The 16,643-nt window shown below is 37.3% G+C and overlaps 1 protein-coding gene across 1 annotated transcript in view; it reads left to right on the top strand.

Moving 5' to 3' along the window:
* Positions 1 to 16,643, top strand: part of KIAA0825 — a gene marked incomplete at its 3' end in the record, with an annotated part of 225,582 nt that overhangs the window by 60,746 nt on the left and 148,193 nt on the right. Inside the window, exons 9-11 of the mRNA XM_082013187.1 lie at positions 248 to 438; positions 3,128 to 3,310; positions 10,089 to 10,199. Of these exons, the coding sequence (XP_081869313.1) occupies positions 248 to 438; positions 3,128 to 3,310; positions 10,089 to 10,199 (485 nt within the window). The remainder of the gene's footprint in view (positions 1 to 247; positions 439 to 3,127; positions 3,311 to 10,088; positions 10,200 to 16,643) is intronic.

Here is a 16,643-nt window from a genome sequence, read left to right as displayed (position 1 = left end):
GGGTACAACAGGTCAAATGCTATGGTTTGGTTTTGTGGCAGAACTCTAGTTTTGTAACTGAAATGGAACATGTGTTTCCTTGCTGATAAAGATGTTTCATATCTTGTCAAGGACCCATTTTTTGGTCATCATGTGTCTGCAACTCTTCAGCTATTTCCTTTCAGATTGAATTAATTAGAGTTACAGGAACTAAATTGACCTTTTGGAAGGTGTGTTTTTATTATTTAATGTGTGGTGGTTTTGCTAGGGGGAAAGATGCTCATTCTCTGTCCAGATGTGGCATTACTTCTGCTGTGCTCTTCATCATGATCTATGGACTATTCTACCTCCCAAGACAGCCCAGGAGATTCTTACAGATGTACTAGAGCAATCTTTGGCTATGCTGTCCTCCAGATATTGTCAGGCCTGCCCCAGTTACAAGAGAACACCACAAATCAGGTAATGGTTGCATATTTAATGCACACTTTTAATGGGTAAAATAAGTAAATCTTAGTTTTCTGTTATGCAGTGCTTTGGTTCAAATTTAAATGTTAATGAGCACAGCAGATGGCATGGACATAATTTATGTATTTTGATGTTCATTTTAATTCAATACCTTTTGTATATTTAAGTATACTTGGTAGTCATATACTAAGCCAAGCAGAATCAAAGACGTCATTTGAACTCTTGGTGAAATTGTTCCATAAACTGCTTGATTTCTTTGAAAGCCTCATGATGAACAGTATATTGAGGAGTGGTGGTGCAACCAAAAATGTGAGCAGGATGGGCAGCATCTTGATTAGAAAACAAGCCATTGATTCTTGAGGAAACTGCATGTGTTTCAACAGAGTTTGGGTTTTCATGGGGCTTTTCAAGTGAAAGTGCTATGAGGTCACATAAAAAGATTTGCCAGAATAAGGCAGTTGCAGAAGGAGAGAGGAGGAAGAGGCTCTTCCTTCTCTTGTGTCCTGGTTTCTGCTGGGATAGAGTCAATTTTCCTCTGGGTAGCTGGTATAGTGCTGTGTTTTGGATTTGCTATGAGAATAATGTTGATAACACACGGGTATTTTAGTTGTTGCTGAGTAGTGCTTACACTAGTCAGGGACTTTTCAGCTTCCGATGCCCTCCAGCAAGAAGCTGGGAGGTGACACAGCCAGGACAGCTGACCCACACTGGCCACACCATACAACCTCCTGCTCAGTATATAAAGAGGGGAGCTGACCAGGGGCACCATGGCTCCGAAAGTGCCTGGGCATCAGTCAGCGGGTAGTAAGTGATTGCATTGTGCATCACTGACTTTGTATATTCTTTTATCATTATTATTATTATTATTATTATTATTATTATTATTATTATTATTCTCTCTTCCCTTGCTGTTCTATTAAGCTGTCTTTATCTCAAGACATGAGGTTTACCTCTTTTTTTTTTTTTTTTTTTTCCTCCCCGTCCCACCGGGGGCTGGGGAGAGTAGTGAGCTTGCAGCTCAGAGTGGCTGCGTGGTGCTTAGCTGGGATTAAACAACCACATCTTCTCACTTTAGGAAATACGAAGCTGGAAGTTCTTCTTAGTGGGATTCTTATGTTTTGCCAGAGAGGAGGGTCTTTTTAAGAAATTCTGAAGCAGATGTCTCCAGGTGGCAGCTTACCCTACCTCTGTCCTTTCTATCCAGTGCCTTGTTTGACTGAAGAAATTCATGTATTTCTCATCCTGCCCCTTTCCTATATATATTTCCTATACGAATATGTTCCCTTTTTAGATTTTGAAAGTGATTTAGTTCATGGCGGCTATGCAAGTTAAAAGATAAAAGCTTGTCATTTGTAGGAGACGATAGGCACTCGGCAGAGATATGTTCTGTGTAAGCTAAGAGTTATGTGCTGTCATTGTAAGTTTTATTATTGAAAGGAGCAGTGTCATGGAAGCTTAAGTAGCTTGCACAAGTTCACATTCTTGGAACAGGTGGGAAAGAACCCAAAGTTTTATTCTACATATCAAAATGTCTGCACTAATTTACCATGATAAAGCCCTTCTATATCTTTAGGTACAGAGAGGTTTTCTGGAAACTTCCTGGGGAAAAAAAATACCCTGAAATTGTATTGATACTATTGTATTTCTTAAATGTAGTATTAGTCAATACTATATGAATTTGCTTCAAAATACTGAACAAGAAAGAAGTTCTTACATTGTCGCTTTTTAGAGAAGCTGTTTTATTTAATAAGTAAGTTGATTGTTGAATTTGTCACTAAGTGAATTGAATTATCCGGTCATGAACACATGAAAAGAAAAATTTTTAATTAATATCATTCAATATATTTTTATCACAGAGGTTTTATGGGTTTTTTTTAATAGTACTGTACTTTGGGGAAGGGTGTCTTTTCTCTCAATGGTTCTTGAAATGTGTAACACAGACAAATGTCTGTTCATGTGTGTGTGACTAGATTTTCCAAAAATAAGATGATCTTTTAAAATGCAGATGATCAGATATGCATCCATTGGATTTTAGGTACTTAGGTACTTTTTTCAGTCCAACTTTGTGCCTGCCATATATTCTGTGTTACCCATCTGTTTCCTACTGTTTTATGTCAGCATAGTCTTGTGAGACAATGTTCTTGTACTTTGGGTTCTTGCTATTTTTAGGCCAATGACCCATGATGCTCTGCTAGCCAATATCAACAGGCAACAGATTACTGACTCAGAAACATTCCACATCATAACATGTTGCCTAGCAGTTAAAGTTTTTCAAATTGAACATATAGTTCACTTGTCATTACTTTTTTGCTTCAGTGGGATTTAAAAATAGTATGTACATTCTAATTATACTTCATCATAAAGAAAAAGAAACTTAGTTTTATTTAGTTGTAGTTTAGAAGGTAAGTTGCTCCTGTCTAGTGGCATTGTCCTTTGGAAGAGGAAATTTCTGCATTTTTTAAGTCTTCTTTTGACTAGTTTCAGTAACAACTTTTCTGTGGAAGCGCTGAATTTTTACAGTGTAGTCAATTCAGAATTCCTACACCACTGATGGAACATGAAATCTGAAGTCCATTATATGATTTAGGTATTTTATGTTGTCAGAGGAAAGCTCTATTTAACTGAAATTTACCACTATCCTGATGTCCTAAGTAATGTTGTTTTCACTTTTTTCCCCCTACAGAATTGATATTGCAGCAATATTGATGTCCACTGAAGATATGCTCTGGTCAGTTTGCAGCTCTGCACAGGAGTTTCTAAATCCACATGAAGACAGAGATCTCAAGATCTGTAAAATACATAACCACTGCAATAGTCTGCTCTCTGTGCTGGCTATTTTAACTTCACCACTGAAGAATTTGTATGAGTGAGTATGAAAGAAATTTCAATTTGAGATAAAATTGGTTCTTGAGCTTGCATGGATAAATCTACAAGGTGAATAATTATGTTGAAACAGAAATGCAATGCGTATTGTTGACATATTTTTAAAACCTTTGACTATTTCTCGATTTGGTCTTGAACTTACCTTTACAATCTTACCTAAAGCCCAGTTGTATCTGCTGAGATTTTATTAGCTTTGGATCAAACTCCTATACTGCACATTTTTTTGTCTGGTGGTAACATGGGAATCCATAGTGAATGTCTGGTCTGATCTCCTCTGTAGCAAAAGCAGTAGAATTTCATTAATAATTACTGTCCCAAATTTGCAACTTACTGTTCAGTTAGGACACATTGTGTTAGAAACACATTCTTACTGGTCTAAAAACATTTCCTACTAGTACCAAAGCCTTTGGTAAGGTTTTCAAGGACTTAGTCACTCATACAATTGAAAAAAAATCATCATCTTACTAGTTTTTAGTTATCTACCTTCAGCTTCCAGGTAAGTTAGAATGTTCTGCCGTCATCACATAAAGATTCTGTAAGTGCTGGAATGTAAAGATAATTTACTGAAATGATTATCTGGCTAGGTGATTAAATATGGTTTAAAAGAGAAAGAATATAGAATGCCCATCTTTATAAAATTATGTCTTCAAAAGTCACAACTGTAAGCAAAAGGACACATTACCTGCACTGAAATTGGGTCTGTGTCTTCCATTGTTTTTGATGCTAAAGTTTCTAATGTAAATTTGGTGTAAGAGACAACAAAAAGTGAGGTCACAAATTTAAAAAATTACAATAACAACAAAACACAAAATGAAGAAAGCCAAATCCTATTCAACTGCCTTTTATTTTGTTATTCTGAATACAAATATTCTAGGTAATACTAGCGGTACAAAGAGGAGGGTGGAGACTTCCTGAATTTAAGCTTCTTTAAATATTTTTCGTCATACATGGGCTCATTTTAATCTCTGTGGGCTCTGACAAACATATGCAGAAGTGGATTGTAACTGGATGTCTGATCTTATACAACGCAGATTCATGAAAAAATAGCAATTAAGAAGGTGATTCATGAACAGGTTAAGTAGTCCTGCTGTGGCAATAGCAATGGAGGCAGGAATGGACATTGTGGTAGCTGTAACTGCTTCTACTGTTAATTTTGACATTTCACCTTTCCTTTATGAAAGCTCTTAGAATGATGGACTAAAATAAATATGTCTGTTCCTTTTAGCTATTCTAGTCTCCTCCAGTAATCCATGTTGTTTACAGATTTTTCTGTACCTGGAATGATAAAAAAGCGTGTACTAACTTGAGAACTCACTGAGTTTCAGAACACAGTGCCAATGGAGAGAGTGAGGCAGCATATTTTGTATTTTATGTAAAATACTACAGATTAACAACTTTATCATATAGGGTTCATATTTAGGCATATAAATTTCAGTATCCTAATTTGCTTTTCTACAGATCAAAAACTTGACATGCGCAGGATGTAGCAGCTTCTTTAATTTACTACAAAGTACTCTGCAAATCATAACCAAAATCTGCCAGCTTTGTTTAAGAAGAATATAAAAAATGTCATATTTTGTTATATAGTTACAAAAATAATATTAACACTAAAAAACTTGTTAGAGTGATGATACATGTTTTTGTGTAAGTAAAAAGGGATGCTTTTTATGAACTGTGTATTCAGAACTTTTGTTTTCAAAACCTGTGAGGCTCCCTTATCAAAACAGTTCTTTTATATTGTATATTTCCTTACAGCCAGTATTTGTCAAGTAACCTAACCCAATGTCCAGAACACAAAGCAAAAACATTTACCAAACTAGCTTCTTGAATGACTATATCCAGTTGTCAACACTTTCATATGCTGAATTTTATGTTGAATTCCTAGGTCCATTATTTACTGAGTTGTACATAGTTCATCATGTTCAGAATCTATCAACAACAAATTTAGAAGTTACACATGATTTTAAAGGAATACTAATCCTTCATCAGTTCGCTTTACAATTACAGTTGTATAATCAAAATTTCCATCTGTTACCTTGGCTCTATATCTTTCAAAACTTCAGTAAAATTAACTGGAAGTGAAATAAAGATTTTTCTTTTAAATCTATCGTGCTTTTTTTTTGCTACTAGAAGATTTCTGTGCAAGGGGCTGGGTTTAAATTAATCTTTAGACTGCTCAGGGAAGTTTTGTGTAATCATAAAAGCAGTGATGACGGAACATGTTTTCCAGGAGTTGTCTGATAATAGGACTGGCTCATTTCCAACTTACTAGAGATGCTGTATTAACTCTTGCTTCCAGGGAATTAAAATTATTTAAGATTCTTTATTATTTTGTTGAAATACAACAAAATATTTGGGGTCCTGAAAAATGAGTAATATTCTGAACTTCAAATAAAGTGATTCTGGCACATCCCTTCTCCTTCCTAATTTTGTGATCAAACATTATGTATTTTACTATCACTTAGATTTTCTTTTCTGTATGACAAGCGTACTTAGACCTGGTCCTAAATTCACCTTTGAATTTTGGGTCATCAGTGTTTAATACTCACTCATTTTTCTGTGCTTCATTTTCCTCCACCTTTCTCTGGCCTTCCTGAAGTAACTTTAGCATAATAGAAATGTTGTTTGGAAAGGATTGCTGGAGGTCAGCTAGTCCAACCTCCTGCTCAAAACAGGACAGTCACCAAGAGTAGTCAGACATGGCTGTGTTAGCTGGCCCATGTAAACCTCCAGGAACTGAGATTTTACAACCTCTCCAGGAACCTGCTCCACAGATGTCTGCCTTCTTAGTGAAAAGTATTGCCTAATATCTAGTGTGAACCTTTGAGGCTGCTCTTTAAGGCTGTTTATGGCTCTCCCCCACTGACAAAAATATGTCTCTGTTGTCTTTAAAGTTACTCTTTGTGTAGTTGGTGCTATTAGGTGACTCAGCTCTTTAGGCAACTCTTCATGTGAGTAAAAGAGCCTAGATCCTGCAACTGCTTGTCACAGATGATGCAGTCTAGTCCTTTCCAGTTTCTTCACATCCTCCTTGAGCTGTGGGCCCAACATCTGGACAAAATACTCTAGGTAAGGCTTAACTGTTGCCAAGTAGATGAAGCAAATCACTATCTTTAGTTTGCTTGCCATACTCCTCCGAATGCAGCCCAGTGTGTGGGTTGTGTTGTTTCTAGTGAGAATACGCTGTTGCGTCCTATTCAACACCATACTGGCCTAACTGGGGTTAGGTAGGATTGGTGCTCAGTCAGTTCCCAGCCTCGGTTATTATAAATCAGTTGCTGGATCAAAAAGTTGCACTTTACCTCAGTGAACTCTGTGAGTTTCTGTTGGCTCAATCATCCATAACTTGGCACTCTACTGTTTGTTGTTAACTACTGTGCTCTCTTCCCCCTGCTTAGTGTCACCTGCAAATGTCCTAAACGTGTGTTCTGTCTGTCCACTTTTGTTCAGGTTGTTTTGGAAGCTGTGGAACAACAGCAGTCTCCACAATGTGCTCCCCAAAACTACCAGGTGTTGCTATTATCTTGCTATTGACCCAAATCTCTGAAAAAAGAGGATTTTCATCCTTCAAAATTTCCAGTCATCATAGTCTTACTCACTGACAAGGTCACATCAGCTACTCACTTCAAGTAGCTGGGTTTTGTGCAGTGGATCTAAGAATTTCAGTGCTGCTTGTGGATTTTGTAGGGAAATCCAACCCTGTTCTTCATTCATTATTTTTTACAGAATGAAAGTTTTCAGGAGAAACACACTGACAATGTGCAGTACAGCAGGCCCATTTATGACTTCAAAATAGAGACTGTCTTCTGCACTACGTTGAAGGTTGCTCAAGTTTGAGCAGATCTATTCTTCTTGTGCTTTTTTCTATATTCTTTAGCCTTTTGTACTGAGTAGGAGATGACAATCTTTCTGCTAAGAAAGATCATAATGAGGAAGATAGATGCACCTTTTTATGATTTCATACTATGAAATATTGTATCTTACTTTCTCAGCAAGAGATCAGGTGAATGACTTGAATGCTGAGAGAAGAATTGAGAGATTCTATCAGTAAGATTTCTGTCTATTAGGTAAAAATACTTGTCATTCAATTTTAAAAACTGAAAATATTTATCTTAATTTTAATATATGAGAGTTACAATTCATGAAGTTGCTTTTTAGTCATGTTTATTCCTTATACAGAGCTAAATCCTTCAAAGCCCTCAAGGAAATACCATTAGGATGCATCTTGTTGGCATCTCATTTTTTTCACACCTGCACTGAAGATTACAAGATCAATTCTCACCTTGTCATACTCTACTGAAGAATAAAACCACTGTAGCTTGGAATCTTGCTGTGGTATTAAATACTTTCACAGATGCTATCCACTGCTTTGAGACTATAGGCAGCTGCTTTAACATAACTTGTAGTCAGAACAAATTTCCTACTAGCTATTATTATACTTCTGTCAGAAGAATAGTTGAATTAAACTGTCTGGCACAGAGTTGGGTTTTCCTGGCAAGAATTACATAGCCAGCAGTGGACACTGAGAAATGCTGGCACCAAGGATGATTGTATTATCATTAGAAACTTGATTTTTTTTATAGTATTTGAAGGTACTCTTATAGTTAAACAATCTTTAAAGCCCTCATATTTATCTCCATCTCAGTTTAAAAATTTGCGTAAAGGTTTTGTTATAAGCCTCAGAGCCCAAAAGTCTGCCCTGCGCTTGTCATTAGGAGACAGCTAAGAAACCATACTTAACAAGCTGCTTTAGCCCAGAAGTCTCTCAAACAGTTCATACACTATCAGTAGTCAAGATGTGGTCTTTTCTTTATTAGATTACTACCCAAACTGTATTTATCATGCTTTCTTGTAGGAAGCTGGCTTTATGCTTTGCTATATTAAGAAAAATATTTCAGAAAATGAGAGACAATAAGATTTTTTTTCTTTAGTATTGTCACAATGTTGAAAATTACTGTCTTTAAAATAGTGATTTTGTAGTTTAAGTATTCCCTTTATCTATATTATAATCTCAGTTTTGTTTTTAATCTTCAGGTTTTCACAAATTCACAAAGAGCACAAATTCACTATGTGATAATCCTTCTGCTCAGATATTTCTTACTTCAGATCATTTTGAAGTCTGTAGTAAATTCTTCCTACTCGTTTTGTTTGAGTAGTAAAACTAATTTCCAAATAAATCACCCTATCTTTTGGAGACGATCACCTGTCTTTCTGTTGAACAAGTGCAATTCTTTTTCTTTCATTTGGGATCTTATAGGCAGACCTTGTAGACATGTAGCTACACTTCTAAATCACTTACATGCAACTGTGAAAAAGAGTTTAAAAAGTAACTTCAAATAATTAAATGACAAAACATGAATACTATTAATGCCATGGTGACAAAGCACCCTGTAAGAAAGACATTTTACCTTTTATATGAGGAGTTCCTGAAGACTGTGTTCCAACTGGTTTCCATTCTGTCTCCAGATCTACTGTCACTTTTTCCGTGTCATGGCATTGGCTATTTTTGTCTTGTAAAAAGACTCTCCTGTCCTGAGAAAGTCCTAATGTATTTTCCTGAGGTATTTTAAAATGTTCTTCTTCCCTGCAACAGGAAGAGTACTGACTCAGAAGTGGGAATGACATCAAATCACTCCAGAAAGTAAAGAAAATATACTATAAATCAGTTCTGTAGAAGTGGCATTTTTAAAGTTAGTTACCTTCTTTATATAACTTAGAAAATCCAAGCCATGATACATAGAGAGCGAAACTTCAGAGAATTTATTAAAATGAAAAATTCACAGACAAATAAGCTGAAAAGGTGCAAAAGAAGTGATAATTAATTATGGTTAATGGAGGATGGATGTAATGGACTATTATCCCTCTGCTGGAATTGTATTCAGTGTAAATGAGAGTAAAAAGGGAAGAGGACAAGGGGCATCCATTCCTATCACATGTTATTGCATCCTACTTTCTGCTACAGAATTGTGCAAATACTAATGATTTTATTATTATGTATTATTAAATAATAATTAAAGTCAAACATTAAATGATATAATGTGGTTCTTATATATTTATGATCATATAAAACCATTAATTAATAAAAATAATGGATTTTTAGTATCAGTAGATTGGACGCATTCGATTTTTGCTTCTCACATATTTTAGGTAAGAGAAGTAATGCAAAAGTGACATAAAACTAGCTTATCTAATTCTTCACCAGTCCTTATATTTGAAAATAGCAGATGTTTCAACCAATATTCTGTTTCTCACAAGCCAGTGAAGGTCCAAAGCTTCTGGTTCAAATTTTTGTCCATCCAAAGTCTAGATGTACTTGCATGTTATTCAAAAGAGAACCATTATAATTTCAAAAGATATTTTACTTATGCTTATCATAAAAGTATTGATAATGTGATGCATGTATTATGTAGAAAGACGAAAGTTATAGAAATGAATGACTGAAGAGCAATTTGCTTACTCAATGCATTGTTTGTTCAAAACATAGTTTGAAAATATGCTATATAGGTGTAAAAATACCAGAACTGCTTTAACAGTACTGACAGTCCTAGATACCAAGTTTCAAAGAGTGAAAGTAAATAACATATAGAATGACATTCTTAACAGTACATAAGGTAAATAAATTTGCAATTATGTGTATGTACGCATATCTTAGTACTATTTGTCTTGAGATTTTCTGTCTTCTATTTATATATATTTAGTACTGGTGATACAAAGCAGTTTTCAGTCTTTCATGTAATTCGGAGGTATTTGCATTTTTTCAGGACATTTCTGAACAATTCTGATGAACATCTTCCTCAAGAATTTTCCAAAGTCTTTTATCATCCATTACACTGGTTATTTTGCATACCATCATCCTGCTCTTCCTTACTGAAGTGAGTATCAAAAATCGATTGTTGTAAAAGAATCACCAGACAGTCAACATTAAACAAATACTGGTACAACATTTTGAAAAGAGTCTATCTGCATAATCTAATTAATATTCCAATTTAAAAAAACATAGAAACATTTTTTAAAATCCATTGCAGATTTCCCTAATTGTTAAACTTTAAGAGTCTGTAAGACAGGTCACACTGAAAGCAGTGCACTGTGTAGCTTTTTGCTAGTATATTCATTATGTTTGATATTTGAATTATCTTTGAGGTTTTCTTACTTTAATTAAGAGTATGTAGCTCTTGACAATAATGTAGTTCAGCACAGGTGCCATTTTGGAAGACTTATAATTAAAAGGGTGATAAAGAATGTATGCCTCTGTTTATGATGCTGGTTAAAAAAAAGGTTCAATATATAAATAACTCATTGAAAAATATGCTGCTTGATCTTAGTTGTTTTTTTGGAGATTACTGCATGATTAGAGGCAAAAGCTTAATTTCTTTTTCTGTGTCACTGCATTTAATGACAAGTTACATATGAGACATATGCTACCAGCTGTGCTGTCATTCCCTTTCTAATTTTGAACCTGAAGCACTCCCACACCAGTGTAGATCCTCTCCTAACCCCTTAACCTCCTCCTCCTCTTCAAAAGTTATTTCCTAAGAGATTTTCACTCTCCATTTTCATGAAAAGCTGCTTTTGTGAGTTGCTAAGGTGTTTTCTGAAAAAGCATTTTTATATTTTGGAGGAATATGTTATCCTATGAGTGGTGACCCATGGTGACCTATTGAAGACGACTGTTGATTTATTGCCTTACTTTGTACATGCAATATCTTGTACCTTGTATATCACAGTATCTTCCCTGTGATTTTGCCCCATACTACTCAAAACATGCTGATTTCTCTTCATAGCCTTCACTCCTAACTACATGTCAGCGGTACTGCTATCTGCTTTCCCGGTGCTTCTGATACCTGCTGAACTACAGGCAATAGATGCTGTGACTGAGTCGAAGTTGTGTGATTGCCTAACCAAAATGCCAAACAGAGTTAGTAACCGTTGAGTTCAGAATGTGTCCTTTTCCCTGCTTGAAATAGTAATTTAAGTTTTTCTAAAGCTTGAAAGATCATGTGCTTGTAGGATGTCTACCTCTCAGTCAAGCTTCAAGGAAATTGGTCAGTGGTTTTGTACGTTATGAATGCATGGAGAGAAAGGAGAGGAGAAGGGAGGGATACAGGAGAGGGAATGACTGCATGATCACTGAAAAAGGGATCTGCTCTATTTCTGGGAAAATTTATGCTTCATTAAGGACTCACTGTAAAAAAGACAAAAAGCTTTTTGATGCTCTTATCCAAGGCCAGTACTCAAAACTTAAATTATACCGTGAATTACGAGTTTTGGAAGATGACTTCACAAGCGAGTAACCTCTGCTACCTGAAAGTATGTAAAGGAAATGATGGTACCATTTCAGTCTGACATAATTCTCTGTTTTGAGGTGGAATTAGAATTTTACAGATGCCAATTAGGACAGATTTGTCTTGAATAAGTATCAGAAAACTATATCAGAGCTATCCAGCATTTACATATTTTCCCTGGGCAAAAGGTGAGAAAATCCACCTCTTCTTGACCACCAAATGGGAAAATGAGGAGTCCAAAACAAAGTACATCTCTGAGTAGATACAATTAATGTGCCTGTGTGAAGATGGTCCATATATATAAAGCCATGTGTACTGTCCTGGTAATAATGAATGAACTATGTTGGTAAAATATTTAATGTTTTCTTTTAACAACACACCTTTCAGCTGCTCAAAAAAACAGTGAAAGGCCCTGTATGCAATGAAATAATTTAAGGGACATATTCTGAGGTGTTGTAATTTTGTTATCAGGTTTACACTGTATATTCATGTCACAGGAGATTTTCTTTCATTAAATATTGCATTTAGAATATTAACAAGACACATTATATTTAAGTATTGCAGGAAACTACTTTTTAGAGCATCCTAATTCTTCCTGGATTGTTTTTTGGTTTTACTTCTTACATCCAATAAAAATATATATTCACTGTCTGCAACAAAATTGGAAGCACAGGCCATTGTACACCTCCCAGCTGTAGCCACATAATTTTTAACCAAAGACTGTAACTTTGCGTAAATCACAGAATCATTAAGGTTGGAAAAGACTTTTAAGATCATCAAGTCCAACCATCAACCCAACACCCCCATGCCCAATAAACCATGTCCTGAAGTGCCACATCCACATGTTTTTTGAACACTTCCAGTGATGGTAACTCCACCACCTCCCTGGGCAGCCTGTGCCAATGCTTGACCACTCTCCTGAAGAAATTTTTCCTAATACCCAATCTAAACCTCCCCTGGTGCAACTTGAGGCCATTTCCTCTCGTCCTATCACTGGTTCCTTGGGAGAAGAGACCAACCCCCACCTCACCACAACCCCCTTTCAGGTAGTTGTAGAGAGCAATGAGGGCTCCCCTCTGAGGGAGCACTTGATCCCCTCATCCCAATCATCGATAAAGGTATTGAATAAGACTGGCTGGGTCTTGTTCAGCCAACCTGTTGGCTGGGCCTGATCCCTTGGTTGTCCTGCACATGCTCCGTGAGCACCCTCAAAATGAACCGCTCCATGATCTTCCCCAGTATGGAGGTCAGGCTGAGAGGCCTGTAGTTCCTGGGATCCTCCTTCTGGCCTTTCTTGTAGATGGGTGTCACATTGGCAAGCCTCCAGTCGCCTGGGACCTCCCCTGTTAACCAGGACTGCTGATAAATGATGGAGAGTGGCTTGGCAAGCTCCTCCGCCAGCTCTCTCAGTACTCTCGGGTGGATCCCGTCAGGCCCCATAGACTTGTGGGTGTCCAGGTGGCGTAGCAGGTCCTTCACTGCTTCATCCTGGATTATGAGTTTATTGTGCTCTCCATCCCTGTCTTCCAGCTCAGGGGTCTGAATACCCTGCGGCTGAATACCCCTGAATACCCTGGTCTGGCTATTAAAGACTGAGGCAAAGGCGGCATTAAGAACCTCTGCTTTGTCCTCATCCTTGGTGACAAGGACAACAAATGTACCTATTATTTGCTTTTCCTAAGCTTTATATTTCAAGAGAAAGTTTTGGTTGTTCCTGAAATTATTTTGTTTGCAATTTCACTATTTAGACAGATTTACTACATTACTTTTCATGCCTAAAAATGGCTGGAGTCTGTTTTCTTTATCTATTTGACTTTAACATCTTTGACAATGTTGTTAACATGAACTAGATTTAACATTTATTTGCCTTATAGAATCTTAAGCTTATCATTTGAGGTTTTGTTTCGTTCTTTCTGTCTTGGATACTAACCAAAATAACATAGTTGGTTATCAAACTAAATAATTACTGATAATTTATACTACAGTTCCTTTAGTGGTAATTGTGATTCATTCGTGGCTTCGTTTGGGGTTTATAATCATACCATTTGCAAATCAGAGTTCTTTTTTTTTCTTTTACTGTACGAAACTGAACATTTATATGTGTGATATTTATATGTACTTCACCTTTTGTCACTCTTTATGAGGCTAGTCTTATTTTCACTAGTACTGAGCTACGAGGATGGGAGAACATATGCCTCTCCATATGCACGTTACAAAACTTCTCAGTGCATTTATTGGTGCTAGCTTCATGGCTGTAGGGAATGTCTGCTATATTTTATTTTTCCTCCAAGTGAGTCACACCATTGTACATTTCAATTTGCAAGAGGCTTAAAGAGCCAAGAACTGGTGTATAGTACAACATGATAACTTCCCATCTGGTCAATGACAGACAAGTTTTATTTCAACTCAAATATTCTAAAAATGGCATTTCTTTCTAAAGTAATTTATAATATTATCCTTCATAAACCTAATTGACCAAGCCTGTCACTTTTTTTATAGTTTGAAGGCAATGAGTGACCTTATTAGATATGATAACATGGCACTGAAGGGAGAAAAAAAATTAAACTTGCCCATACATTTTAACTGAATTAGCGAAGTGTTGAATTTGCTTTCAGCCACAGCACTAATTCTAGTGTGAATACAGTAATTGTTTTAATTTAAACGTTAATTACTAACTATTAATTAGTTCTTAACATGCGTTACAGTTTATATATATAAAACTAATCTTAACATACAGAAATTAAGATAATACTGTTAAGAATGCAAAGCCCTAATATTGAAAGTTTAAATGCAATATATATTTTAAATATGGAAAAGTTATTCTGGCTGCAAGTTCTATCAAGATTTAAATGTATATGTTTATATATTTTTGATAAATATTATCAGAATCCAGTATGTGCTTATGTGGAAAGATACAATTGTTGAGCCATTATCAACAATTATATATAATGTACCAGATGAAAAGCTGTACATAAGTTTTCATGACACTTACATTGTTTATCAACTCATAAGTATTTGCTTTACTGTTAAAATCCCAAAGGCTGAGGTGTATAAAGTCCTCCTTTACTAAAATGACTATTACAGTATTCACTGTGTAGTTTTGGCATAATAGTATGATATAAAGGTTCTGCTGGGAAATGGGGTTCTGTAAGGTTGGCTTCCTTAGGTTACCTCAAGGTTGTCCTACATGAGAGAAGTTCCCTTCCATTAGAACAGCCACATGAGCCCATTTTAGTTCTGTCCCCGTAGTCTGGCACTGTGGGCAATAATTGGGGAAGAGCGGCTGGAGAGCTGCCCGGCAGAAAGGGACCTGGGGGTGCTGGCTGACAGCCGGCTGAACATGAGCCGGCAGAGTGCCCAGGTGGCCAAGAAGGCCAACAGCATCCTGGCCTGTATCAGCACTAGCATGGCCAGCAGGAGCAGGGCAGGGATCGTGCCCGTGGACTCGGCACTGGTGAGGCCGCACCTCGAATCCAATGTTCAGAGTTGGGCCCCTCACTCCAAGAAGGACGTTGAGGCGCTGGAGCGTGTCCAGAGAAGGGCAACGGAGCTGGGGAGGGGTCTGGAGCACAAGTCTGATGAGGAGCGGCTGAGGGAACTGGGGGTGTTCAGTCTGGAGAAGAGGAGGCTGAGGGGAGCCCTCATCGCTCTCTGCAACTACCTGAAAGGGGGTTGTGGTGAGGTGGGTGTTGGTCTCTTCTCCCAAGGAACCAGCGATAGGACGAGAGGAAATGGCCTCAAGTTGTACCAGGGGAGGTTTAGATTCGGTATTGGGAAAAATTTCTTCACTGAGAGGGTGGTCAAGCATTGGCACAGGCTGCCCAGGGAGGTGGTGGAGTCACTGTCACTGGAGGTGATCAAAAAACATGTGGACGTGGCACTTCGGGGCATGGTTTAGTGGGCATGGGGGTGTTGGGTTGATGATTGGACTTCATGATCTTAAAGGTCTTTTCCAGCCTCAGTTATTCTGTGATTGCATATAAATGGCACCTGAAGTGTATGTGCAGAGGCTTATAAATCCCTCTCTAGTCTTACAGGAAAATGTAGCTCCTGATGAAGAAGGCTTTAACTGATTGTCCTGGTTTCAGCCAGGATAGAGCTGGTTTTCCTCACAGAAGCTAGTGTGAGACTGTGTTTTGGATTTGGGATGAGGAACTGTTGATAATGTGCTGATGTTTTGGGTTGTTGCTGAGCCGTCAAGGACAGTCCAGCTTCTTGTGCTGGCCTGCAGCGAGCAGGCTGGGGGTGCACGGGGAGCTGGGAGGGGACACAGCCGGGACAGCTGACCCAGACTGGCCAAAGAGATATTCCCTACCATACGACGTCATGCCCAGTACATAAACTGGAGTTGGCCGGGGGGCGGAAATCGCTGCTCGGGGACGGGCTGTCGATCACGGGGTGGTGAGCAATTTCTGTATTGGGCCTCACTTGTTCTTGTACATTCCTTTGTTGGTATTATCATTGTTGTTTCCTTCTTTCTTTCTGTCCTATTAAACCGTGTTTATCTCAACCCACGAGGTTTTTCCTAATTCTCTCCCCCGTCCCGCTGTGGGAGGGAGAGTGAGCGAGCGGCTGCGTGGTGCTTAGTTGCCGGCTGGGGCTAAACCACGACACTGATGAAGAAGGTGGTGTGTGTGTACTGGCAGATAATGTTTATGCATGTATAGCTAACGCATCAATGGACACATAGTTTTTACATCATGTAAAAATTATGTGCATGAAAACTTACATATATAGTGCATAAAGTTTCAATGTGAGCAACTATTGTTGTATAAACTTGTATGCAAAATGAATAAATACAATGGCTAAACCTCAGTTGAAATTTAATTTTAAAACCTTCAAAATAATGAAAAATTAAGCTTTCAAGGAAAAAAATTACCCACAACCCAATTTTGAAAACTTTTTTCTTCAAGAAGATGAAAATAGTAAATACAGTGTGTGATAAACGTCTTTCAGGACAGGTTTGGGTTTTTTTATTTTATTTAATTGCTAACGTGAGTTCAACAGTTGGTGTTGGGTCATTGGCTGAGTTCA

This window comes from Phaethon aethereus, assembly GCF_964289735.1.
Source record: "Phaethon aethereus genome assembly, chromosome: Z".
Lineage (NCBI taxonomy): Eukaryota > Metazoa > Chordata > Aves > Phaethontiformes > Phaethontidae > Phaethon > Phaethon aethereus.
The sequence above is the reverse complement of the archived record's forward strand: the minus strand, read 5'-3'. Positions and strand labels throughout refer to the sequence as shown.